This window comes from Rhinatrema bivittatum, chromosome 10, assembly GCF_901001135.1.
Source record: "Rhinatrema bivittatum chromosome 10, aRhiBiv1.1, whole genome shotgun sequence".
Lineage (NCBI taxonomy): Eukaryota > Metazoa > Chordata > Amphibia > Gymnophiona > Rhinatrematidae > Rhinatrema > Rhinatrema bivittatum.
In genome coordinates, this window is record NC_042624.1 from 67,224,465 (window position 1) to 67,236,965 (window position 12,501).

Genomic DNA, 12,501 nt, shown 5'->3' on the forward strand with positions numbered 1-12,501 from the left:
ACAGACATGAAAAGGGAAACCCTGTTTGCTCTAAACTCTAAAGCAGTGGTTCTCAACCCTGTCCTGGGGACCCCCAAGCCGGGGGGAGGGGGGGAATTTAAGTCATGATATCCCTCACCCTAATTTTTTTTTTTTTTTAAATACTGTTATTTTACATTTTATTTTGGTGCAGGGCAAACAGTCAAAACATCTGTATTAGAGGTAACACATTAAAAGGAATGCAGTAAATTTCCAGAGTCATATCCATGTTAGATTCTGGATCCTTAGAGATCTTCACATATCTCCATCTGATGGCATCAAGATGGAAAAGCTATCTGAGCTCAGAAAACCAGTCTCCTCTGTTTTTCGTCTTCCATTCATGTAAAATGATGCATTTTTGCTCTCGCTCTAATTCAACAGCTAAAAATGAGTTCTGTGCTCTTCCTCTGAGACAAGCTTATTTAAATGGAAACCAATGCTTGAGTCTCTTCAGTAGCAGGCCCAGTTCTGTAGCATTCTCTACCTGTGGATCTTTGACATAAACCAGATTATCTGACTTTTAGGAGAAAAAAAGTTAAGGGGTTTTTTTAGCTGGTAAGGGTCAAAAGCTGCTTTATCTAGGTCTATGTCTGTTCTGACTTATGTTTCATGTTTATTATGATGATGTATATTTTTGTCTATATGCTATATTCATTTGTTAGCCACTAGGAGCAAGTATTTTTAGAACTAGAACATTAGAAACGTTCAAAATAAACACAAAAATTAAATCTAAATTTTACAATTATTCCAGTTTCCTTAGCAGAAGCATGAATAGTTTTCCATTTATTATACTATATTGGCTAGACTTATTTCACATACTTCATGAAGCCCAACTGAGTTTCATAGAGTCAGGAAGTCAAACCTTGATGATTCTTGCTTTAATAAAAAGTAATTTCATATAGACCTTCAGGAACATTTCTCAAGACAGCCAGACTGAATGTCTGATCTATTGATATTAACAGCATTCATCTGACAAGTAGCATCTCTTTCAATTTGGTCCTAAATATTAAACTGCTCAACCAGGAAAAGATGCAATTTTCCAGTCTTCCTCTTACATTCCACAAAACCTTTAAAGGCCAAAAAACCCCAAAATGACCAGTTGTCCCAAATTTGCATGACCAAAAATAGCTCCTTTCTGAAACCCACTCAGAGATGGGTTCATTTTTTATCATATATTTTTGTAATAAAGATTAAAATTTATTCTATTTGTTCTCACAAATATTTCTGTAGCACTGACTCCCTTTGGGAATTGAGATAGCAAATGTTGCTTACCTGTAACAGGTGTTCTCACAGGACAGCAGGATGTTAGTCCTCACATATGGGTGACATCATAATCATGGAACACTTTTGTCAAAGTTTCTAGAACTTTGACTGGCCCCTACTGGGCATGCCCAGCATGGCACTAATCCTGCAGCCAGCAGGGGCCCCCCTTTAGTCTTGTTTAAAAAGCTACAGGAAGTGCCGAAAAATAAAATAAGAAGTGTAACGAACCCAACACCGCGGGGTGGCAGGCGGGTTTCGTGAGGACTAACATCCTGCTGTCCTGTGAGAACACCTGTTACAGGTAAGCAATATTTGCTTTCTCACAGGACAAGCAGGATGGTAGTCCTCACATATGGGTGAGTACCGAGCTGAGGATGTCCGAGTAAATATACCAAATGTACCCAAAGGCGTGCAACAGGCACAACAACTGGGGTGGAATTTGGCAAAGGGCATCCTGAACCCTAACGGGCAGGCGGAAGCGTGTTGGTACGTCAAGTTGTGAATAGGTTACGCAGGACAGATTAGCCGAAGATGGAATCTTGTCTTCTGGCCTTGTCCAAGCAATAGTGGGCTGTAAAGGTAGGGAGAGAACTGCAGGTGGCAGCCCTGCAAATGTCAGGAAGCGGCACCGATCGTAGGTGTGTTACTGAAGTCGCCATGGCCCTCACAGAGTGTGCTTTAACACGGTCTTGAAGTGGAATGCCTGCTTGCTGATAGCAAAAGGATATGCAGTCCGCTAACCAGGAGGAGAGAGTCTGCTTACCCACAGGCTGCCCTATATCGCTCCATGGTGAGACCGCACCTGGAATACTGTGTACAATTCTGGTCGCCGCATCTCTAAAAAGATATAGTTGCAATAGAGAAGGTACAGAGAAGGGCAACCAAAATGATAAGGAGGATGGAACAGCACCCCTATGAGGAAAGGCTGAAGAGGTTAGGGCTGATCAGCTTGGAGAAGAGACGGCTGAGGGGGGATATGATAGAGGTCTTTAAGATCATGAGAGATCTTGAACAGGTAGATGTGAATCGGTTATTTATACTTTCGAATAATAGAAGGACTAGGGGGCATTCCATGAAGTTAGCAAGTAGCACATTTAAGACTAATCGGAGAAAATTCTTTTTCACTCAACGCACAATAAAGCTCTGAAATTTGTTGCCAGAGGATGTGGTTAGTGCATTTATTGTAGCTGGGTTCAAAAAGGGTTTGGATAAGTTCTTGGAGGAGAAGTCCATTAACGGCTATTAATCAAATTTACTTGGGGAATGGCCACTGCTATTAATTGCATCAGTGGCATGGGATCTTCTTGGTGTTTGGGTAATTGCTGGGTTCTTGTGGCCTGGTTTGGCCTCTGTTGGAAACAGGATGCTGGGCTTTATGGACCCTTGGTCTGACCCAGCATGGCAATTTCTTATGTTCTTATGCTCTTAATGGAAAGAGAAACAATTGAGTGCTTTTCCTGTGGGCAGCTGTACGGTCTAGGTAGAACGCTAGAGCCCGTTTACAATCAAGGCTATGCAGAGCCTGCTCTCCTGGATTGGAATGGGGTCTGGGAAAAAAGGTAGGTAGTATAATGGATTGATTGAGATGAAACTCTGACACTACCTTAGGCAAAACCTTAGGGTGAGTGCGGAGTACTGCCCAGTCTTGCAGAAGTTTAGTGTAAGGCAGATAGGTAACTAAGGCCTGTAACTCACTAACTCTGCGAGCCGAAGTGATTGCCAAAAGGAAAATCACTTTCCATGTGAGATAGTGAAGTTCACAGGAGTGGAGAGGCTCGAATGGTGGTTTCATGAGCCTTCCCTAAAACCAGGTTGAGGTCCCAAGAAGGGGCCGGAGGATGCAGTGGAGGCTTGAAGTGAAGCAAGCTCTTCAGAAAACGTGTTACAAGGGGTTGTACTGATATAGGAACATCCCCAACACCTTTATGGAAGGCAGCCACCGCACTAACATGCATTCTGATGGAGGACGTTTTTAGACCTGATTCCGACAAGTGCCAGAGGTAGTCCAGAAACTTCGTGATTGGACAGGTAAAGGGGTCAAGGGACTGAGAAGAGCACCAAGACGTAAACCTGTTCCATTTGTAAGAATAAGATTTTCTCGTGGAAGGCTTCTGTGAAGCAATCAGGACAAGGAAAACTGATTTAGAAAGGTTAAGTGGCTGAAGGATTAACCTTTCAACATCCATGCCATCAGGAACAAGGCTTGCAGATTGGGGTGGCGCAGGCACCCGTCGTTTTGCGTAATCAGAAGCGGGTCCTTTCCTAAGGGAATGTGCCTGCGAATGGAGAGATCCTGAAGTATTGGAAACCACAATTGGCGAGGCCAGTGAAGTGCTATCAGGATCATGGTTCCCTTGTCCTGATGTAACTTCACGAGAGTCTTTGAGAGAAGTGGAAGTGGAGGGAAGGCATATAAGAGACCTGTCGCCCATGAGAGGGAGAACGCATCTCTTGGTTGTGAGTGTTGGCTGCGAGTGAGAGAGTAAAAGTTCTGTACTTTGCGGTTTTGACATGTTGCAAAGGGATCTATATGAGGGTAACCCCATTGTTGGAAGATCAAGTCCGCCACTACAGGGTTGAGAGATCACTCGTGCGGTTGAAAGGCATGACTTAGCTTGTCTGCCAACACATTGTCCACTCCCGGCAAGTAGGTGGCCCTGAAGTACATCGAGTGGGAGAGGGCCTCCGCCCATATCTGCGCAGCTTCCTCACACAGTAGGTAGGAGCCCATCCCTCCCTGTTTGACAACGTACCACATGGCCACCTGGTTGTCCATCTGAATCAGAATGACCTGATTGGACAGGCGATCCTGAAATACCCTGAGAGCATATCTGATTGCTCGCAGCTCCACGAAATTGATTTGATGTTTGGCTTCCTCTGGAGACCAATTTCCTTGTGTCTGCAGATTGGCCACATGGGCTCCCCAGCCGAGATTGGAAGTATAGGTGGTGAGAATTATTTGAGGGTCTGGAGGTTGGAAGGGCAAGCCTTGAAGGAGATTGATCTGATTTTTCCACCAGGTGAGAGACTGACTGAGTGAGTCGGTGACGTGGACAATGGTCAACAGGGGCTGAATGCATTGAGTCCATTGTGACCTTAGAGTCCACTGCATGACTCTCATGGCTAGGCGGGCCATTGGGGTGACCTGAACTGAGGACGCCATATGTCCCAATAGGATGAGAAAGTGGCATGCAGTCGTGTAGCGCTGAGACTGCAGCTGGTGTACAAGAGAGACGAGAGTGAGAGCTCGTTGTCGAGGTAGAAAAGCTTTTGCTTGCAAGGTGTCCAAGTCTGCTCCTATGAATGATAAGATTTGAGATGGGACTAAGTAGGATTTGTCGTAGTTGACAAGAAATCCTAGCGAAATCATGGTGTATACGGTAAGATGCAGGGACGACAGAGGAGTTTGCTGAGTGGGAGCCCTGATCAACCAATCGTCTAGATAGGGGTAGACGTGAACACCTTGAGTCCTGAGGAAAGCTGAAACTACTATGAGACATTTCGTGAAGACTCGTGGTGCAGACGCGAGTCCGAATGGAAGCACTCTGTACTGATAGTGCTTGGGGCCTACCAGAAATCTCAAGTATTGTGATGAGATAGAGTTATCACAATATGAGTGTATGCATCCTGGAGGTCTAGAGAGCAAAGCCAGTCTCCTTTTTGCAGAAGAGGAAGGAGGGAACCCAAGGTTACCATCTTGAACTTTTCTCATTGGAGGTACTTGTTGAGGGCACGTAGGTCCAGAATTGAATGAACGCCGCCTGATATTTTGGGGATTAGAATCCTAGGCCTCGTTGGGAATAGGGTTCTGGTTCTATTGCTCTGGACTGAAGGAGGAGGGAGACCACCTGTTCCAGAAGTGGTGAGTGGTCGGATGTTCCCCACGTCAGCCGAGGTGGGGAATCCGGTGGGATGGAGAGAAATGTCAGGTGATAACCCTGAGCGATTATGGCGAGGACCCACTGGTCTGAGGTGATTGTGTGCCACTTGTTATGGAAATGGCACAACCGACCTCCCACTGGTATCTGAGGCAGTGGAAGCTGGCTGCTGCTCTCTATGCAGGAGTCAAAAACCAGAAGCAGGGCCCAGCTGAGGAGCTGCCTGTGGCTTTTGTTTTCGTGTCTGACGAGATTGGGCCTTATGGAAAGGTCTCATGGAACGAGTCCTAGACCGTGGTGGATAGGACTTCTTTGGACGGAAGAATGACTTTTTAGTATCCTTCCTGAATGGCTGCTTGGAGGCATAATCAGAAGGCATCAGAGAGCTGTCTCAGGGTCTCATGATGGTCCTTGAGTTCCGCCACCGTTCGTTGAATCTGTTCGCCGAACAGATTGTCTCCCATACAGAGCAGGTCGCACAATCTATCCTGCACTTCAGGGCGAAGGCCGAAGACTTAAGCCAGGCCCATCTTCTCGCCGAGGTAGCAGCTGCAGATACCCTGGTAGCAGTGTCAAAGATATTGTAAGATGATCTTATCTCATGCTTGCCTGCCTCAAAACCTTTGTTTACTAGGGTTTGAAGCTGTTCCTGGAATTGCTGTGGCAGGGACTCTGCAAAGTCCTGTATCTGCTTGAATAAGACCCTGTTGTACTGGGTCATATACAGCTGGTAAGAGGCAATCCGAGAGATGAGCATTGAGCCCTGGAAGACCCAGCGACCAGTGGCATCTAGAAATTTTTGCTCCTTCCCTAGGGGAAAGGAAGTATGAGGTTTTGATCTCTTTGCTCTCTTTTGGACAGATTCCACGACAACAGAGTGGTGATCCAATTGAGATTTTTGAAAACCTGGGGCTGTCTGTACCAAAATAAGTGGTGTCAGCCTTCCTGTTGACTGGAGCAACAGAGCCAGGGTGTTCCCAGTTCTTTTTGAGGAGATCCAGAGGAACTTGGTGAATGGGGATGGAAGATATTTCCTTGGGAGCAACCTGGAATTGCAACAACTCCATCATTTGGTGCCTGTCATCGTGCTCGGTCTGTAATTGGAAGGGAACCAATTCAGACACCTCCTTCACAAAGTTTATGAAGGAAAGGTCCTCTCGAGGAGAACGCTTTCTGCTTTCAGAAGAAGGGTGGTGGTGAAGGCAAGTCATCAGTGTCTGGTGAAGAATCATCTGTCCAGGTATCGTAGGGATCGGCATCTGCCCCTCTAGGAACCCTAGGGGGATGGGACGGTGGAATCCCTGAAGGTCCTGGTCTAGGCTCCGAAGGAATAATTGGAGGCACCAATGAAGGCATCGAAGGCACTGGTGAATGGATCGGTGGCGCCAACGGACGTATCGGCATCGATGGACGAGATGGCATCAATGGCTGAGGCATCGGTAGGATTCCTGATGGAGGGATGCGGAACGGTGTTTCTCCTCCCGATGACAAGGTAAGCAGAGAAGGCACCGGACCCAGGATCCATGGGTGGAAAAGCGGCGATGAGCGCTTCCATTTTCGAGAGCAGCAGTGCCAACGCTGCCGGAATCGGGTCAGCAGTCGGTTCCATGATCGGTACCGATGTCTGTGCCGGAGGAACTTGAAGTCGATGCATCGCCTTGTCGATGGCCTCCTGAACCAGCCGGTCCAGTTCTTCTCGGAGACCTGGAGCAAGCAGCCCCGGCTCCGGGACAGAAGACAGAGGCAGAGGCGGAGGGACCACCATTAAAAGGCGGAGTCGCGGCTCCCAATCCCCTTTCAGGTGAGGGTTGCCTCGGTGACCTAGTTGCCAAAAAGGTCGGTGCCTTTTCTGGATGGGTTTCTTCGACGGCGGCTCAGATGATGGCGAGGTCATTGATTTTGCTCCCTCGATGATCAGAGGCTTCCGATGGTGATGTTGCTCTCTACGATCCCCTCGATCCTGAGGGGGAGTAGAGGGAGTTAAAGGCCGAGAAGTCATCGATGCCTGACGGTCATCGGCCGTTGGTCGATACTGGCGCGAATTTGACGGTGCTGGTTCTGATGACGTCGATGCAATAGATGGCATCAGGGTTTGAGCACGTAAGAAATGTTCCAACTTCTCCATTCTGGCCTTGCGACCTTTGGGTGTCATTAGGGCACATTTGATGCAGGTCAGGACATCATGCTCACATCCGAGACAAATTACACAGACTTTATGAGGGTCTGTGATGGACATGGTGTGATTGCAGTCCGGGCACCAATGGAACCCAGACGCCATGGCCATGAAAAACCTTGAGCCGCGGTATGGTCGATGGCCAGTAGGCTGTGAGGACCAAACTCGACGGGAATCAACCGAAAACGGGTAAAAACTTACCGGAGTACCGTGGAGTCAAAAATTCGAAGGAGGGACCCCTGTGGGGTATGAAACTTTTTAGTAATTCCGTGAGGAAAATTCCTGTCAGTAATCTCTGTGGAGCTCCTTAACCGCGAGGCTACTGCTGTGCGAAAAAAGAAGACTGAAAGGGGACCCCTGCTAACTGCATGGTTAGTGCCATGCTGGGCATGCCCAGTAGGGGCCAGTCAAAGTTCTAGAAACTTTGACAAAAGTGTTCCGTGATTGGGCTCCATCCTGTGATGTCACCCATATGTGAGGACTACCATCCTGCTTGTCCTGTGACAGTCCTATTAAAAATATATGATTCTAATTCTCCTTACATAAACTGGATGAAAATTTTTTTCAGATGATTTACATCTAATGAATAACCTACTCAAATTTATTTTTGCATATGACCACTATAAAATTTCTAGAAAAGGTAGTAGTTGATTATAACCCAGTCTTGGGTTAACAAGAGTGATATAGTCATCTTAGGCTCAGGCAAACTCTAGACAACTAATATCCAAGATAAAATTTCAGGAAAATGATAAAGTGCTTTTCCTTTTAAGGATAAAATTAAACTGGTTACATGATAGCTGTATATAGATATATATTTTTTTCTGTATGCATTCTTAAATGTTCCACATAGTATCTCACAGCAGTGGTTTATAAAAACAGCATCAATAGTTTATTAGATGACTTCATTGCCTACTGCAAGAAGTGTTAAGCATATGGAGGCCTTATTCAATAAAGATGTTTTCCACAGCCACAGAATGAAAAAACGTACACACATACACCCATATTACATGTTCATAAATGTTTTAAGGCTATTTGCCTTGTTCAAAAAAAGACTCATTCTGTGCCTATGGAAAACATCTTTATTGAATAAGGCCTCCACATGCACTTCTTGCAGTAGGCAATTAAGTCAGTAATAAAGATAAAGAAAGGCAGCAGCACTAAATGTGCTTGAACTTGGCAGTTCAAAAATTTGTGTGAAGGAAATGTCACAAAGTCCTTACCTAGGTAAGTTACAAGCAAATCCCATTAACTACTTACCTCTGGCTGAATTGCTTTAAATACTGGACCATCCATTAGTGTTATCTGACCCTGAAAGAAAGAGTTAAACCTGATGTTTAAAAAGCTATTTTATATTCATTTAGGGAGCTTCAGTTACAAGAATGATACGAATCTTTACTTATGCTTTCACAGAGAGAACTGTTGCTCAATACTAAAGTCTATGATAGCTATGGGTCTTCTGCCTGGTCTTCATTCAGCAAACATTTCAAGAAGTGCATTAGTTACAGCTTAGACACAAAAACTTACAGCTCGATACAGTATCATCCGGTCGAAGATTGCCCGTCTGTAACGTGCTCGGAGCGCACAATACAGACGAGTAAGGCCATCCAGCGATACAGTCTCCAGTTTCACGCGTCCTTAGCGCTTTGTAAAATAGACACATAACCCTTTCCGCACCCAGCATGTAAATGAACGAAAAAGCTGTATAATGAAGGAATTAGCTATTCCCCTCCGATACTGTAACGGGCGCTGATACTATCTCCTCAGTAACCCGCTGTTTTGCCGCGGCCTTAACGTGCTACTTTACCGCCTCCCCCTAGAAGGAGTTAGGACTGTGAGTCTAGTAACAAATCCATCGACACCGCTTAAGATACTCAAACACAATAAAACAATAAGCCTGGCACCCTCCTTGATGTAGTACGTCCCGGATGCCCCCCCCCTCCCCAGCACGCCCGCCACTACCCCTTTCATCAGCTGCATCCACCCATTATGCCCCTCACGGGCATGTCCCGCTTCACAGAGCGCTCCCACTCAAATCCGTTCATGGGTATATACCCTTTCGCCCCCTCACAGCGCCATGCTACCACTGCGACCCGGCAGTCCCGTGAGGCCTACAAAAAAAAAAAAAAAATCCCCGGCTCCCGCGCCCCCGCACTGGCCCGCAGACTCTAACCCCCTCCTCCCGATCGGGCGGGTAGGCGGCGGCGAAAAGCAAAAAAAAACCAAAATCAATTTTTTTTTTTTTCAAAAAGCGACATCACACAATGCATAAAATAATTTCTCCAGCCTTAAAGCGACAATTTTGTTTTTTTCCAAAAGCGACTTACTTTTGGGATCTGTCAAGATCCCAAAAGTAAGTCGCAAAAGTAACTTGGCTTCAGAAAAGTAAGTTACTTTTGCGACTTACTTGACAAATCCCAAAAGTAAGTCGCTTTAAGGCTGGAGAAATTATTTTATGCATTGTGTGATGTCGCTTTTTGAAAAAAAAAAATTGCTTTGGTTTTCGCCGCCGCCTACCCGCCCGATCGGGAGGAGGGGGGTAGAGTCGGCGGGCCAGTGCGGGGGCGTGGGAGCCAGGGATTTTTTTTTTTTTTTGTAGGCCTCACGGGACTGCCGGGTCGCAGTGGATGCAGCTGATGAAAGGGGTAGTGGCGGGCGCGCTGGGGAGGGGGGGGGCATCCGGGACGTACTACATCAAGGAGGGTGCCAGGCTTACCGAACCGCTGCTATTGCCTCTGCTCGCAGGTCTATTTCGCCGGCTTGCTGCACACTTTCGCTTTGATCGGCTCGGCTCTGCTTTTTCTCCTCTCCCGACTTTTCGTGTTTTTTACACTTCCTGGTGCCTGTCATTCCAAATGCCATTTGAAATGACATTTGAAATGACAGGTACCAGCGCACCCAGGTTACTGTATAAGCGGTGTATTAAGCGCCTATACAGAAAAATGGGTTACGCGGGCATAACCTTTCCCTAACGCTTTAAAGCCGCGGCATGCATTTGCATGCGATTAGAAGAGAGTATCGGGGAGTTAGTGAAGAGAACTGTGCGTGCGGGGAGGAAGGGTGCGCCTGACACTGCCGCACTGTTTTTACCGCGGCCTTACTGTATCGACCTGTTAATAAATAAAAGAATCCTATAGATTAAAATTAACAATAATCCTAGTGACCAGAGCTCTAGGATTTACTAAAATGTTTCCAAGGAACTCCCAGGGGGGTTATCTTACCCAAGGACTATAGTATACTTATTAAATCACTGCAAATTTTGCTTTCCAGGTTGTATTAAAGTTCAACTCACTTAACATGAGTGGTCTAGATAAGGAACAATTTAGAATCCTCAGGAAACATTTTTTGCACTAACTTTCAGTAGCATTTGTTACAAATAGACAAATTCCAACCAATTTACAAATTCAAGACAACACTACTGATAACTACTGAAAATCCTCAAACTTAAGTCAGAACTGGTTCCTTAAGACAGTGACTTAAGAACATAAGACATCAAAACCAATTTTTCCCATCGGTAACAATATACTTGGGAATTGGTTCCAACACTAAAGCCATTACATTACTTTCAAGTAAAAATGCCAGAATTTTATTATAAAAAAATAACAAGCACAAAAATAAATGACAAAAAACTGTCTACCATAATCCTATAACAATGGCTTTTGACTTGCCTGGTTTGTTTTCTTAAAGCAGGTATCCAGCAAAATTTGGAATGTTGTTCTTTTTCCTTATAAAGTTTTCTATAGCAGCTGTAAATATTGGACATGCCCCTATTCACAAATGTAATATGTTCAACACTGGGATCATTTCCTTAAACAGGATCACAGCAGATTCCAAATGATGAAGTGCCTCTGCCAGTATTCTCCATCTGCCACTTTTTGCTTTTTTAATTCACTGAGGTCCTCATTAATTCTACAGAATGTGATTGCATCAACTCATGGATCTAGCAAGTTTGCTTTCTGTAAACGGGATTCTCAGTATACAGCAGGATGAATTAACTATGACACATGGGTGACATTATCCGATGAACCCATTTCTCTAGCTCAGTAAAGTTCTACTACTGAGTATGTGCAAAAGTTCCTTTGTGCACTGCCTCATGAGCCCCTTAGTCAATTGTAGAGTTTAGTTTTAGATCAGTAATCAGCTTTCCAATGAAGTGGGCGGGTATAAAGCACAGTTAATTCATCTTCACAGATCCTTTTTACAGTAAGCAAACTTGCTTACTCAGATAACAAGAAGGGCTGAATTAGCTATACCACATGGAGAAGAGCAAGTGGAAGATTGCACTGTGGAGCACTTACTGAATAAGAAAACTGGATTCCTCTTGGAGAGTGGACAACTAGGCAACAGGCTATACAAACAACTTGCCCAAAGCTACTATCGCTTTTAGAAAGATTATCCAGACAGTAGTGGGACATGACAGTGTGAAATGACAACCAAGTTGCAGCTTTCTAAATGTCTTTGATTGAGACAGGTGAGCTACTGAAGTGGCAATGGCTCTCACTTGATGAGCCTTGACAGTAGGATCTCAGGGCCAGTAAGAGAATAGCAATGTGTGATTATAGTCTGCAAGCCAGTTGGATAACATGCATTTGGCAACAGCTAGACCCAGCCTGTTAGGATTGCAGGAGATGAAAATTTGAGAAGCCTGACAATGTGGCTGAATTCTTGTCAGATAATAGGCTAAAGCCCTTTTACAGTCTAGTGAATATCACGTCATAGATACAAACCAAGGACTTCAAATATTCAGCCATTAATCATGCCATTTTTACATAGCATTTAATTTATTTGTATACCGTTCAACCGTTTATTCTTTCCTATCTCTTCCTTCTTATCCAAGTTCTGCTACCCTTGTTATTTGTAACTGCTCCTTCGATCACCACAGTTCTAGTTGATGTATTTAATGCACTCCCGTTTCATGTAAACCAGCAAGATATGTGCTCATGATTGCCGGTATATAAAAACCTTAAATAAATAAATAAAATAAATAGTGAATGGAGAACCTTTTTATGTGCATGAGGTCTTGGAAAGAACATGGGAAAACAATGGCTATATTCAGATGACATGCACAAAACATTTTTGGCAAAATGTTAGGATGAATGTGGACCACCGCTCTTATGGAAAAACTGAAGGTACGGAGAGCAATGAACTAATGCTTGTAACTCATTAACTCTT

General features: G+C 44.9%; 1 protein-coding gene across 4 annotated transcripts in view; it reads right to left on the minus strand.

The window, feature by feature from the left end:
- Positions 1–12,501, minus strand: part of RALGPS2 (Ral GEF with PH domain and SH3 binding motif 2) — a 785,699-nt gene that overhangs the window by 590,114 nt on the left and 183,084 nt on the right. For all 4 annotated transcript variants that reach the window (XM_029618595.1, XM_029618592.1, XM_029618596.1 and 1 more), the window contains exon 4: positions 8,590–8,640. In XM_029618595.1, coding sequence (XP_029474455.1) covers positions 8,590–8,640 — 51 coding nt within the window. The remainder of the gene's footprint in view (positions 1–8,589; positions 8,641–12,501) is intronic.